The sequence below is a fragment of the Lissotriton vulgaris genome, chromosome 10 (assembly GCF_964263255.1).
Source record: "Lissotriton vulgaris chromosome 10, aLisVul1.2, whole genome shotgun sequence".
Taxonomy (NCBI): Eukaryota; Metazoa; Chordata; class Amphibia; order Caudata; family Salamandridae; genus Lissotriton; species Lissotriton vulgaris.
Window position 1 is genome coordinate 472331809 of NC_141698.1, and position 15479 is coordinate 472347287.

At 42.8% G+C, this 15479-nt stretch overlaps 1 protein-coding gene across 1 annotated transcript; it reads left to right on the forward strand.

Moving 5' to 3' along the window:
- Positions 1–2305: 2305 nt before the first annotated feature.
- On the forward strand, positions 2306–4014 carry LOC147685422 (uncharacterized). Its single transcript, XM_086939747.1, has 2 exons — positions 2306–2726; positions 3095–4014. Exons 1-2 carry the CDS (start codon positions 2306–2308, stop codon positions 4012–4014), a joined length of 1341 nt encoding a protein of 446 aa, XP_086795873.1.
- The last annotated feature ends 11465 nt before the right edge of the window (positions 4015–15479 follow it).

Sequence of the window (15479 nt, forward strand, 5' to 3'; positions counted from 1 at the left end):
TTAGAATTCTCGGTGCTATGCTCCAAATCCCTATGTTATGGGCTCTTCCTAGTCACTGGCCTTTGGCCCACCCACACAAGTGAGGTATCATTTTACTCGGGAGAAAAAGGGAAACACTGGGTAGTAGGACATTTGTGCCAGAACGGTTATCCCACTCAAAAATTTATGGAAAAGGGATTTTTCAGCTAAATTTGAGGTTTGCAGGGGTTTCTGGGTAGAAAAACATTGGGGAACCCACACAAGCCATACATCGCTGTGCACCCGGGGTGCCTAGCTTTCAGAAATGGTTGGGTTTGGTAGTTTCCCAAGATGGCTGCCGAGCCTAGTAACAAAAACCAAGGTGACCCACCTTGCCAAACCAGGTTGTTTTGTGATAGGTCATTTTGATGTCGCCTCAATAGGTTTTGGGCCCTTGCCTGTCGCGTGTACTTGACCCACCCACGCGAGTGAGGTATCATTTTTATCGGGAGACCTGGGGGAACGCAGAGTGGGGAGAAATTTGTGGCTCCACATAGATTCCAGAACATTCCCACACAGTAATTTGAGAAAAAAAGTGATTTGTTTTCAGCTAAATTGGAGGTTTGAAGGGGATTCTAGGTAGGAAAACGTTAGGGGACCCACTCATGCCATACCTCACTGGACTGCCCCAGTAATCTAATTTTCAGAAATGTGTGGGTTTGGTAGGTTTCCCTAGATGGCCGCCGATCCTGGGGTCAAAAATCTAGGTGACCCCCCTTGCAAATCCAAATTGTTTTGTAATAGGTAATTTTGATGTCTCCTCAATACGTTTTGGGCCCTTGCCTGTTGCGGGTACTTGACCCACTCATGCAAATGAGGTACAATTTTTATCGGGAGACCTGGGGGAACACTGGGTGGTAGGACATTTGTGGATCCACGTAGATTCCAGAACTTTCCCACATAGAAATTAGAGAAAAAAGTGATCTTTTCAGCTAAATTTGAGGTTTGTAGGGGATTCTGGGTATGAAAACGTTGAGGGATCCACACAAGCCATACGTTGCTGGACTCCCTTGAGTATCTAGTTTTCAGAAATGTGTGGGTTTGGTAGGTTTCCTAAGATGGCCGCCGAGCCCGGGGTCAAAAGCCTCACTCGCATTGGTGGTTCAAGTAACCGTTAAAGGTAAGGGCCCAAAAAGTATTGAGGAGACATCAAAATGACCGATCAAAAAACAACCTGGTTTTGAAAGGGGAGTCACCTAGGTTTTTGGCCCCGGGCTCAGCGACCATCTTAGGAAACCTACCAAACCCTCACATTTCTGAAAAGCAGACACCCGGGGGAGTCTAACAAGGTAGGGCTTGCATGGGTCCCCCAACATTTTCCAACCCAGAATCCTCTGCAAAACTCAAATTTAGCTGAAAAAAATATTTTTCTCTCAAATTTCTGTGTGGGAAAGTTCTGAAATATGTGTGGATCCACACATTTCCTCCCACCCAGCATTTCCCTAGGTCTCCCGATTAAAATGGTACCTCACTTGTGTGAGAAGGCAAAGTGGCTGAAACAGGAAATGGTCCGAAGCGTATTGTGGAGACTTCAAAATTACCTATAACAAAACTACCTGGTTTTGGGAGCGCACCTGTTTTTTTGGATCCGGGCTTGCCGCCATCTAGGCAAACCTACCAAACCTACTTGTTTCTAAAACCTAGACACCCTGGGGAGTCCAATGAGGTATGGCTTGCATGGATTCCCTAACGTTTCCCTACCCAGAATCCCCTGCAAACCTTAAATTTAGCTGAAAAAAAACATATTTTCCACATCTTTTTGCATGGAATCACTGTGCTGGCACAAATGTCCTACCATCCAGTGTTCACCTTGTTCTCCTGAGTACAATGATACCTCACGTGTGTGGGTGTCCAACGGAGAACTGGGTAAAAAAATATTTTAAAAAAATTGTAGCGCTAAGAATTGCCAGTGCTGTACTCCAAGGCCCACATGCATCAAAGTGGGAGATTGCGATTTCTTATTTGCGATTTTTAAGGAATCGCAAATAAGAAATCGTAAAATGGTATGCATGAAGATTTTCGTATTTTTTTTGCATTTCGCAATAAATCGCAATTTAAAGCGAATCGCGCTGTTTATGAAATCGCATAACGGGAAATCGCATTTTGCACTTTCGCATAATGCGAAAACAGCACAGTTGATGAATTGATGCACTCTGATTGCTGAGAAGCCAAAGAAGGCAATCAGGGACACCTGAGGTTTCTTTTGAATGTAGCTCTGGCAGTTGATCTCAGAGCCTGGGGAGGAAGGTTGTTTTTGCTGCAGTCTGTGGTGTTCACAAGGAAGGACATGGAAAACCAAGAGGCAGAGGGGCCCTCCAGGAAAAGAAAAGTGAAATTTTCAGAGAAAGAGCTTGAAATTCTCATTGAGGAGGTGACTGACAGGCATGAACAGTTATTTGGAAAACTGTCTCATAAAGTGCCTGATGCTGTGAAAAGGAATGTGTGGCTCAACATTCAGTCCAAGGTGAATGCAGTTGAAGTGGCTCACAGGGAAATCTGCAATTTACAGAAGAGGTGGTACGACTTGCGCAGTCGCGCTAAGGAGAAGATTGCGGCAAGAGTAAAGTCTGCAAACAAAACTGGAGGTGGTCCCCCCAAGGACATACCAACAAACCCTTTGGAAGACCTTGTAGAAGGGACACTGTTGACTGAGGCAGTTGTTGGTGTTATGAACATAGACACGTCTGATCTCATCACTCCCTCTGAAGGTAAGTTAATATGTGTTTGAAAATTTAAGAGGGTGATTAAATAACATGGTTTTCATCTAACATAGTAAAGGCATGAGATGGAAGAAGCTTGCAACATTACCACGCATGGAAAATTACATGTAAAGCACTACTTGCCTCATGAAAGGGAACTTACAATGCTTAGAGCAATGCATCATGGTCAATGTAGTTCTTTTAAAACATTTTATGACATTTAAAAGTTATACTTCTCAAATAAAGAACAGACACACAGATATGTTAGTAAATTAGCAAAATTTATTTTGACAAAAACCATCAAGCAAAATTATGTTCTTTGTGAATCACAGCAAAACAATTGCCACTCTAAATATCTGTTTTCACTTTTCTAACAGAATTGCTTCAAGAATTAATTGAGCAAGATTTAAGAGATTTCAGTACCTTAGACATTCAAATTAATGAGGATGCCAACATTCCAAGTACATCTACAGCAAATGACACAGTAAATGAAAGGCATAGAGTTCGCCAACTACTGCAAACTGAATCAGAGGAGGAAAGTACTCAAACAAATGCAGTTTCAAGACCAGACCCCACACCAACAGCCACCAATGCCAGGCCTAGTAGGCGAAGGAGGCTAAGTCAATTTTATAGAAGGCGGCCAAGAACCTCAACAGTGTCCATGTTTGAGGAGGGTTCCACCACTGGAAGTCTTGTAGAGGACAAAACTTTAAAGATACAGCGTCTGCAAGGAAAAGATATTCGAATTATAAAAGGCAAAATGATGTCTATGTGCAAAAACATAGCAGGCATGCACAGCACTTTGAAGAAGATGGCTGATGATTTCAAACATAGCCAAGAGGCTTCTGTTGGGAAAATGGACAGTATAGCAAAGTCACTGGAAGCAATTTGCAAAGTCATGAAATTACAACATAAGCAAAGTGGTCATAAACACCTTAGGCAACAGACAACCTTACATGCTCAGAACACACTATTAACAAAAATTTCAAATCCTGCATCCAAAATTTGCAAGAAAAATGCAGAAATACATGAAAAAATTAATGCTTCTTTTGTTGCAATAACAAGAGGAATGGTGAGAGAGATTCCCTTACAGCATGCTTCTAACAGTAGTAATATACCTGCAATTAATTTACCAAAGAATGACAGTGCTATGGTTGGGAAACATGTAAATCCACCAGAAGGGACCTTTGCTGGGTCAAGACGGAGTATCAGATTTGCTAAGGAAGGATGCCAGATGATGATGGATGAAGGAAATAAAAGTTCAAAGGCTTTGGGTGTTCGTGGGCGTAAGAAGTAGTATGAAAGCAAGTTGTTTCTCAATGGAGGTTATCCAGTAAAATGATTCCATTTAATCTTTGTCTAAGAACACGATCATTTTCCCAGACAGAGGTCTGGTATGTTTTTTGAATAATTAAAGACATTTACTTTGAATGTTCCTTACTTGTTCTTGGTTACAAGAAACTGAATTTCATTATGTATGGAGAAATACAAATAAAGCATGTTACCTTCTTAGAAATAATTCTGTGTAATTTCTGCTCTCCTTATCCGTACTTCTGCTGCCTCTGGTCCATGTTGTCTTGCTGGGGGTTGCTGGGGATCATTGTCATTTGGTGGTAACATGTCTTCTTCTTCTAAAGGTATGCCTCTCTCTGTTGCCATGTTGTGTAGCATAGCGCAGACTGCAACAATTTTACAGCATGTTTTTGGATTATACTGCAAACTACCACCAGTCTTATGTAATATGCGAAATCTTGATTTAAGCACACCAAAAGTTCTCTCAATTACATTACGCGTTGATTTATGAGATTGGTTGTAATGTTGTTCCTTTCTACTTGCTGGGTTGAGATATGGAGTCAATATGTATGACCTAACTCCATAGGCACTATCACCTATAACCAAAAGAAAACAACACTTACTTTAGATATGTATTACTTGGTAAGTGTGATGGAAGGTAAAGTTGTACATTTGAAAAGGAAAAAAAACATTTACCAAGCAAATAGCCATCTCCAAACTGTCCTGCTTGAAGTCTGGCATGTATTGCACTATGTTTGAAAATGTAGGAATCATGGGCACTCCCTGGGTAACTTGCCACTATGTCAGTTATGATGGTCTTGGAGTTACATATCACTTGAATATTCAGAGAATGAAAACTTTTCCTATTACGGAATATGTACTCATTTTCTGAGGGAGGACAAATAGGTACATGAGTCCCATCCACACATCCAATCACATGTGGAAATTGTGCCATACCATAAAAATCCACTTTAGTTCTCTGTAAATCTTGTGGAGAAGAAGGAAACTTTATGTAATGACCAATTCTACTTAACATTGCATCCAAAAAAGAATTGAAAAATCTTGACAGAGAACTCTGGGATACACCACCAGCAATAGCTACCACCCCCTGAAAAGAGCCAGACGCTAACAGGTGTAGACAACACAGGACTTGAACATGAGTAGGGATAGCATTTGTCCTGCGAGTCGCCCTTTGGAACATGGGATCCAAATCATTAATTAGATCAATTATTAAGTCACCAGTAAGGCGGTACCTATCATAAATTTGATCTTCAGTTTGACCAAGCAAGGTAATCCTAACTCTAAAAATTCTCTCTTCTATCTGCCTTCCCCTCAAACCTGCACCTATTCTCAATCTATGGCGACGCGCAAGGAAGAAAAGTGCTGCCATTGTGCAAGGCTCCTGTTTGCTCTCTGACACACAGCAAGAGTGGAAGCAGCAACACACAGCCTTATGTAGTGGACCAGGCAATCAGCAAGGCCTTCACAACATGTGGTCTGCAATGAATAACAGTGCAGGCTAATATGGATTTCAAACTGTATTGCACAATATTATGTGGGAAAATTAAAAACATTTGAAATTTTAACTGCACACTCACAGAATTAACACTTATTTATCTAACAGCAGCAAAGGACCAAAAACTTAATGTGCACAACATCCACCAACATACCTTATACTAATTCACAAAATTTGTCCAAACAATGATTTCTCTGAGATATCACACAATTTCCATGTAACTTCACCAAAAGGTCAGAGGTCGCAAATAAACAGCCCATGATATCACATGTCACATTATTAAATCCATTTGAAAAGCAATCTGTCCCTTGAAAATGCTTACACAACTTCCCTTACGCCCACAGCATAAGATTTCCTATGGCAGCGAAAAAATAACACCATCTCTGACTTGTTCTTATTTTTAGAAATGCAAACTGCGTTTTCCACAGCTTTTGCATCTTCCAAACAATGATGCATGGGGACATTTCCTTCTAAAATACGAATCGCATCCATTGCGACTCATTTTAGAACTCGCATATTCAATTACGAATTCTAAAATACCGAAAATGCAAAAAATGAATGATGCATCCCACACTGGTAGATTGCATTCGCAAACGTCCGTTTTCTTAGAAAAATACCGATTGCGAATGCAATCTACTTTGATGCATGTGGGCCCAAATCCCTATGTTATGGGCTTTTCTTAGTCACAGGCCTTTGGCCCACCCCCACAAGTGAGGTATCATTTTACTCGGGAGAACAAGGGGAACACTGGGTGGTAGGATCTTTGTTCCTGCATGGTGATCCCACGGAAAATGTATGGAAAAAGTGATTTTTTTTCAGCTAAATTTGAGGTTTGCAGGGGATTATGGGTAGGAAAACGTTGGGGGACCCACGCAAGCCATACATCCCTGGGCTCCCGGGGTGTCTAGTTTTCAGAAATTTTTGGGTTTGGTCATTTCCCAAGATGGCCGCCGAGCCCAGGGACAAAAACCCAGGTGACCCACCTTGCAAAACCAGGTTGTTTTTTGATAGGTCATTTTGATGTCACCTCAATAGGTTTTGGGCCCTTGCCTGTCGCGGGTACTTGACTCACTCACGCGAGTGAGGTATCATTTTTATCAGGAGACCTGGGGGAACGCTGGGTGGGAAGAAATGTGTGGATCCACATAGATTCCAGAACTTTCCCACACAGAAATTTGAGAAAAAAAATATTTTTTCAAATAAATGAGCTATGCAGGGAATTCTGGGTTGGAAAACATTAGGGGACCCATACAAGCCATACCTCGCTGGATCCCCCCCGGGTCTCTAATTTTCAGAAATGTGTGGGTTTAGTACGTTTCCCTGGATGGCCGCCAAGCCCGAGGCCAAAAACTCAGGGGACACCCCTTGCAAAACTAGGTTGTTTTGTGATGGGTAATTTTGATGTCGCCTCAACAGGTTTTTGGCCCTTGACTGTCGCGGGTACTTGACCCACACACGTGAGTGAGGTATCATTTTTATTGGGAGACCTTGGGGAATGCTGGGTTGGAGGAAATTTGTGGATCCACTTAGATTCCAGAACTTTCCCACACAGAAATTTGAGAAAAAAAGTGATTTTTCAGCTAAATTTGTGGTTTGCAAGGGGTTGTGGGTAGTAAAACTTCCGGGGACCCACACAAGTCATACCTTTCTGTACTCCCCGGGTGTCTAAGGTTCTGAAATTTATGGGTTTGGTAGGTTTCTGTAGATGGCTCTGGAGCCCGGGGCCAAAAACCCAGGTGACCCCCCCTTGCAAATCCAGATTGTTTTGTGATAGGTAATTTTGATGTCTCCTCACTAGGTTTTGGGCCCTTGCCTGTCTCAGGTCCTTGACCCACACATGCAAGTGAGGTATCATTTTTCTTGGAAGACTTTGCTTAACGCCTGGTGAGTGGAAAGTTGTGGATCCACGCAGATTCCAGTACTTTTCACCACAGAAATGTGAGGAAAATGTTTTTTTTTACAATTGTTTAGGTTTGCAAAGGATTCTGGGTAACAGAACCTAGTGAAAGGCAATCAAGACAACCCATCCTGTAGTCCCCAGGGTGTCTAGTTTTTAAAAATATACAGATTTGCTAGGTTTCCCTTGATGCCGGCAGAGCTAGGGTTAAAAAACTACAGCTAAGCACTTTGCCAAGAAAGGGTCAATTTTCACTGTGAAAGTGTGGTGTGTCCACGTTGCGATTTGCGCCGTTTCCTGTCATGGGCACTAGGCCTACCCACACAAGTGAGGTACTGCTTTTCTTGGAAGACTTTGGGGAACGCGGGGTAGGTGGAAATTTCTGGATCCACACAGATTCCAGAACTTTCCACCACGGAAATGTGAGGAAAATGTGTTTTTTTTTACAATGTTTTAGATTTGCAAGAGATTATGGGTAACAGAACCTGGTGAGAGGCAGTCAAGTCACCCCATCCTGGATTTCCCTGAGTGTCTAGTCTTCAAAAACATATAGGTTTGCTAGGGTTCCCTCGGTGCCGGCAGAGCTAGGGTTAAAAAACTACAGCTAGGCACTTTGCCAAAAAAGGGTAATTTTTCACTGTAAAATTGTGGTGTGTCCATGTTGCGTTTTGCGCCGTTTCCTGTCGCGGGCACTAGGCCTACCCAAACAAGTGAGGTACTGTTTTTCTCTGAAGACTTTCGGGAATGCTGGGTGAGTGGAAATTTGTGGATCCACGCAGATTCCTGAACTTTCCACCACAGAAATGTGAGGAAAATGTGTTTTTTTGGACAATTTTTTTGGTTTGCAAGGAATTCTGGGTAACAGAACCTGGTGAGAGGCAGTCTAGTCACCCCAGCCTGGGTTCCCCTGGGTGTTCAGTTAAAAAAAAATTGAGGTGCTGGCAGAGCTAGGGTTCAAAAACTACAGCTAGGCACTTTGCCAAAAAAGTGTCATTTTTCACCGTGAAATTGTGGTGTGTCCACTTTGCGTTTTGTGCGTTTCCTGTCGCGTCCACTAGACCTACCCACACAAGTGAGGTACAATTGTTCTTGGAACACTTTGGGAACGCATGGTGGGTGGAAATTTGTGGATCCACGCAAATTTCAGAACTTTCCACCACAGAAATGTGAGGAAAATATGGGGTTTTGACAATTTTTTAGGTTTGCAAGGAATTCTGGGTAACAGAACCTGGTGTGACCAGTCAAGTCACCCCATTCTGACTTCTCCTGGATGTTTAGTTTTTAAAAATATATAGGTTTGCTAGGTTTACCTAGGTTCAGGCAGAGTTAGGGTTCAAAATCTACAGCTAGGCACTTTGCAAAAAAAAGGGCAATTATTCATTGTGAAAATGTGGTGTGTTCACGTTGCGTTGTGATCTATTTCCTGTCGTGGGCACTATGCCTACCCACACAAGTGAGGTACCATTTTTATCGGGAGACTTAAGGTAATTCAGATTTGTAAAGCAAATGTTATTACCTATAGACTTTTGATGCATTTCTGCCTTCCAAATGAAAGACAATATGTAAAAAGGAAGTCATTTTGAAAAATGATTGACGATTCTCGTGCTAGTATGAGTATTCCCAGTTTCGGAAATGTGCAAATATCTACTGTTTCTAAACTCAAAATTTTCTTCCCATTTCAGAAATACATACGTGTCTTTCATTCCAATTTTTCCATGTATATATTTTTCCAGAATAATTGCTGTATACCTGGTACATAATAAAAAAACATTGCAAGCCGCTGTTCAGTTTTTGGCTCTGGGTTTGTCGGGTCTTGGTGAACCTATAAGTTCTATATATCCCCACAACCAGTAAGGTCCAGCGGATGTAACAGTATATTGCTTTCAAAGAGCTGTCATAGTTAGAAAAGGTTACAGGTAAAAACGTTGACTCAAAAGGCTGTTTTTTTCAACTAATTTTAAATTTTTCCTATATTTAACTGTTAGTTTCTATAAAGAAACCTTGAAGGATATACCCAAAGGATGCCTTGCTGAATTTAGAATGTTATCTACTATTCCAAAATGTATAGCTTTCTAGGATCCATTATTGCTTTCATACCAATTTCTACCGTTATCTGGATGGAGGTTGAAAGCACAAAAAATAGCAAAAATAGGCAATGTCCCCGAAAAATGGGAAATCTGTGTGAAAATTGTTGGTTTTCTGACAAAATTCTGCATGTCCCTGAAAGCTGGGAAGATGGTGATTTCAGCACCACAACCCCTTTTTTTGCAGAGAAAAAACCAGACGCTTTCATCTGTAGCCCATGTGTCCCCCAAAAAACAATATGCAGCTGTATTTAGGCTAATTTTTGGATCCCCTCCAGGGGAAACCGCAAACCCTGGGTACTTTTAGAATCCCCATGATGTTGGAAAAAAGGACACACATTTGGCGTGGATACCTTATGTGGTCAAAAAGTTACGGGGCCTAAGCGCGAACTACCCCAAAAGGCGAAAAAAAGGGTTAGCACAGAGGGGGAAAAGGCCTAGCAGCGAAGGGGTTAAAGAAGTTACCCGTTTGTGATTTTGTGTACGCATGCCAGTAGAGTGCTAAAAGGACCCACTCTACAAATGGCCAAGGGATTGCTGGCATCGTTTTATTTTCCAAGGTATTGGTTACCCTTGGACCACCTCGAGAACCAGCCCAGCAAGGTGTTTTTGCCAGGAGCAGCCCGTGACTTCACGGAGGAACACAGACATTGTACTGCTGTTTCGTGACCCGGCTGGCTCTGGCAATGGAGGCAGAGCATTGGGGACCCGAGGAAGACTGAGAGACCATAACATCGGATTGAGTCAGCTTCACATCACCCACCTTTGCAAGGCACTAGCAGCCCCATTAAGGGACAATTTGGCCTCTACTTGAGTCACTTACCAGAAAATCGACTTCTGGGAGTTGTAGTCTCCTATATCCCAAAGACTCCAAAAGTTTCAATCGTGGCCGGCTGCACTCCCACCAATGGCAGGGCTGCAGGAGGTACAAAAGAAGGTGGGTTTTCAATTCCGTTGTAAAGGCATCCGAAGAAGGCTACTATGCCGAAATGCATCATGCTGCTTTGTTTCTATTAAAGCGGTCTTCGTCAGAATCCCTGTTGTGTCCTTTGGTTCCTTTTAAAGAAGTTACCCATTTGTGATGTTGTGCATGCATGCCGGTAGGTTGCTAAAAGGACCCGCACTATAAGTGGAGAAGGGATTGTTGGCATTATTGTTCTGTTTTCCAAGGTATTGGTTACCCTTGGATTGCCTGGAGAACCAGCCCAGCAAATGGTTTTTGCCAAGAGCAACCCGTGACTTCACGGGGGAACGCAGACATTGTACTGCTGTTTTGTGACCCGGCTGGATCTGGCAATGGAGGCAGAGTGTTGGGGACTCGAGGTAGACTGAGTCAGCTACACATCACCCACCTTTGCAAGGCACTAGCAGCCCCATTAAGGGACAACTTGGACCCCACTGGAGTCACTTACCAGAATATCGACTTCTGGGAGTTGTAGTCTACTACATCGGACTACAACCAAAGACTTCCAAAGTTTCAATCGGGGCCAGCTCTACTCCCACCAATGGGAGGGCTGTAGGAGGTACAAAGGAGGGTGGAATTTCAATTCCGTTGTAAAGGCATCCAAAGAAGTCTACTATGCCGAAATGCATCATGCCGATTTCATTCTATTAAAGCAGTCTTCCTCAGAATCCCTGTTGTGTCCTATGGTTCCTTTTAAAGAAGTTACCCGTTTGTGAGATATATATATATATGTGTTTTTAATCTGGAGAGGTACACGACAGAAGCTGAGCAATTTATTGATACTCTTAATTGTAATAATTTCATTCTGACGTTCACATCAGACATTAGCCAAGGGCAGGTACACTTTCTCGAAATCACTATTGAGATTTGCCAGGGGAAGCTACAGACCAAACTTTACAGGAAGCCTACGGCAGGGAACACGGTGCTCCATGCCAGCAGCCACCATCCCGCCCATCTTATACGTAGCATCCCCTATGGGGAGATGCTGCGTATAAGGCGGTTATGCAGCAGTGAATCTCAGTGTAGCCTAGCTCAGGAGGCCAGCAAAATTAGATTTTTGGCCAGGGGCTACAAGATGGGCGAGATTGAGTAGGCGATGCGTAAGGCAAATGCTTCACCTCGCAATCAGACCCTGGAACGTAAGCAAAAACCTAAACCTGCAGGAATCCAAGAACAATCAGGTAGACTGATTTTGGCTTACAATAGGCAACATGGCGCACTCAGAAAGATCATAACTAAGCATTGGGATCTAATTAAATGTGACCCCATCATAGGAGGAAAAATGCCGGCCAAGCCATTAATCACCTTCAGGAAAACATACTCCATGCAGGATGCCCTGGTTAAGTCCAGTCCTGAGGTGGTTACACATAAAAACTGGTTGGACAAAAGCAAGGGCTTTAGGAAATGTTCCAGCTATAAAGCCTGCCTCCATGGGGTCAACAAATCGGAATATACTGTTCCCTTTGCTGCTACCGCACGCAAGATTAATAAACAACTAACTTGCAAAAGTGAATACGTGGTATATGTGCTGGAGTGTCCTTGTAACCTGCGGTATATTGGTAGTACCAAGCTGCAGGTTCATAAAAGGATACTCCAGCACATACGGGCCATCAACACCAATGACTCCGCGTATCCCGTAGCACGCCATTTCAAAGAGTGCCATAATAACAACAGTGCACTATTGAAATATTATGCCATAGATTCTGTGGGTCCCCTTAGAAGAGGAAGAGACAGAGAGGGTACTTTGAGAAAGCTAGAGACCAGATACATCTTGGAGATGGACAGCAAATCCCCGGGAGGGCTAAACTCCACAGAGGATTTTTACACCTGCCTCTAAACACCTCTCTCCCTCGTGAGCTATCAGACTAGTATGTATAAATATACTTGATTCCAGGGTCTCAGCTCATGTCTGATTCAAAAAGAAGAAAGGAAACAAGTGTACATGTGGGGCTATATACTGTCTTAAGATCATCGGCCCTAGATCTGATGTGCAATGTGGACAATAGAGTCGTTATCATAGCCTAGGACTAGGCTATGATCTAAAAATGAATGCAAGATTCTAGCAAAATGAAAAAATATGATGGTACACTTATCACTTTGCACTGTCACCTGGGTTGTAACATCATATGCTCTATGTGTAGGCTGGTTTGGTAATGATATCACTACCGTAGCGCTTACAGGGGAGGCTGCGATAATGTATTTAAACAGATATTATCTCCTTCCTGTAGTAGCTATAATAGCATTAACAGAATATCATCATGTGCAATATATAAATATGTATATTAGTGTGTTTTTCTACCATTAGTTTAATTGCATTTATGCATTTTAACCTTTTATGACTTTTTTATCCAGTCTGTATATAATAATGATATTTAATTGAATACATATTTATTATTCATATTTTATGGTGTATATGTCAAAGTGAAATTCATTTACTTATATATTTGTTTATGTAGATATACATTTTCATTTGATTGTATATAAAACCTTATGTCTGGATAGAATTGCTTACACTCTAACTTTGCACATGTACAGCTACTTAAATGGGGATTATCCCACAATTTTTTGAGTAGCTGCACAAGATGTTATCTATGTCTATTATTTTGTAGTAGCATGTGACTGTTGCAACCAATCACATTTCAAATTATTTTGCACTTGCACTTGAAATTCTGCCTTCCCTCCCCCATGCGTCATGTGACCAAGGCCTCTGTGTAGGCTGAAACGTTATGCTGAGGTGGGCCTTCCACGAGACTAAATAAAATCACTGCTCACCTGCACTTTGGGTCTTCCTCTCTTCTTCTGCGCCGCTGGTATCCAGAAATTGGGCTCCTGGTGAGAGAAAGCTGAGATTGTGCCTATCTCTATAACCGGTTACGTGCTTCTCCGGTTTTGGATGACCCCTTCCTTCTCAAGCAGCGGAGCAACAGGAAGCCAAGACCTCTGGTGACCCGGAAGTCGACTAGTGCCTCCCGTTGGGGAGAAACTGCTCCAGCACCCGGACGCTGTGTACTGTGACGGCAACGCGAGCCAGACGAGGAGCGCGGGGACGGCTGTCTCTAGCTGCACCTGAAGCGTGGTTTCAGTAAGCCTTCACGATTGAAGATAGAGCCGGTGAGGAAGTTTGTGCCAAGTCAGAAAGCGGAAAGTATTTCACCAAAACCGCTATCAAGACTGTGAGAACGCACTGTGCGTGTTAACACCTGGGAAGGACCATGTCGGCAGACGCGATACGTATGAGGGAATTGGCAGCCCTTATCGCATTTGATGACTCCCCGGCCGGGGATGTGACTGTGTCCGCATTGCAGCAATCGCCGGAAAATGAAAACGCCAGCACCCGTGAAAAATTTAAAAAACTTGAAAAACTAATGAGGCGTGAACAATCGAAGTGGTGGGAGCATTGCTCCCTGAGCCGCTATCTGGAGGTCAATAGGATACCAAGGGGGCTGCGAGTAATGCTAGCCCCCAGCTATGAAGACCCAGACCCAGATATGCTCAGGGAGTGGGCGGAGTGTAACCTTGAATCCTCACGTCGATTAGTGCAAATTTTAGTGCGTTATGCGGAGAGTGACCGTGTAAAAACTCAAGTTAAAATCGAGGAACTGAATGCAGAGATTGAAGCTATGTGCAGTGAAGAAACAGCTGAATGTACTAAGCTGAGAGGTGAAATGATGGCAAGATTACAGAAAGAGAAAGAAACAATCAGGAAAAGGAAAACCTTCAAGTTTCAACGTGACAAGGCAGACTATGCTGAGGGGCGAATTTTTACGTTCGCGAAAAAATATGACTCTATAAAAGCCAGCAAACCGTTTAAGCCTGTCTTTATTCCTGGACCATCGACGTCTAAATCTGTGCCGGGCTCGGCACAAGTAGACAACACCTCCGAATCCAATCTGAGTTCCAGTATAAATAGTGACACGGATTCCAACTATTCACAGGCTGAATCCCAGCTGGGGTTTACCAAGCTTACACTGGCAGAGGAGTTGGAGTGTCTACGGAAAGACAGACACAAGACTCTACGCCCCAGGATTCCGGTGCCCAAAAAAAAAAATCCGCAACGCCAAGCGCTACCAACGCCGAAGGGCCAACTCAAGGAACAAATCCACCAAAAAAGAAGAAATACAACAGGCGGTGGAAGAAGAAGTGAGCAGTTCATCGGCCATAGCAGGTACTGCCCTCTCTGTGTTAAATCTTACCAATACTGTATTTTTTGCATCTGAATTACGCATCTTATCGATGGGACTAACCTTTTGTCCTCCTAGTGACTTCAATTATGCTAATACTAGGATAGATTTATATAAGTTTGTCAGTAAATTGAAGCTACAAAAACATTTTGCTGGGAAGAAAACTCTGACAACAGGGGCGCGAGCAGAAACAGATACCCAAGGGCTCTTGGCGCTTGATGCCCCGTTGTTACACGATATGGAGTCCCTCAGATCTGAACAATCAGTATCACAGAGTATGCCTGCACATCCTAATACCAACTTAGGGGGCCTAACCAACTTCAAACCACGTTCAACATACACCCCTGTGATGCTATATGACAATATAGACATTTTCCATGAGGCGGCTATCAAAGAGATCAAGGTGCTATATACTAAAATGCTCAGAACTAAGCAACACAAGTACCAACAAAATGACCAATACCAAAAATTTGTTAACAAGATTCAGCAAAATGACAACATCATTGTCAGGCAGTCAGATAAAGGGGGCAATATAGTATTGTGACCGAGACAACTATATTTGGAAGAAGCCCTCTCCCAACTAAACAATTCAGACTGCTACAGACATTGCGATGTTGGTGCGGTGAGAAAAGCCCAGACAGATTTTTATTCCTTGTTGATGGGATGGAGGTCCTATGGACTCATCAGCATGGATGAATTGAAATTTCTGAAAAATGACAATCCCATCATGCCTGTTTCATACCTGATCCCAAAAATTCATAAGAATCCAGCTAAACCTCCAGGTAGACTCATTATTGCAGCATGTGGGGGATTGCTGGAAAAAACAA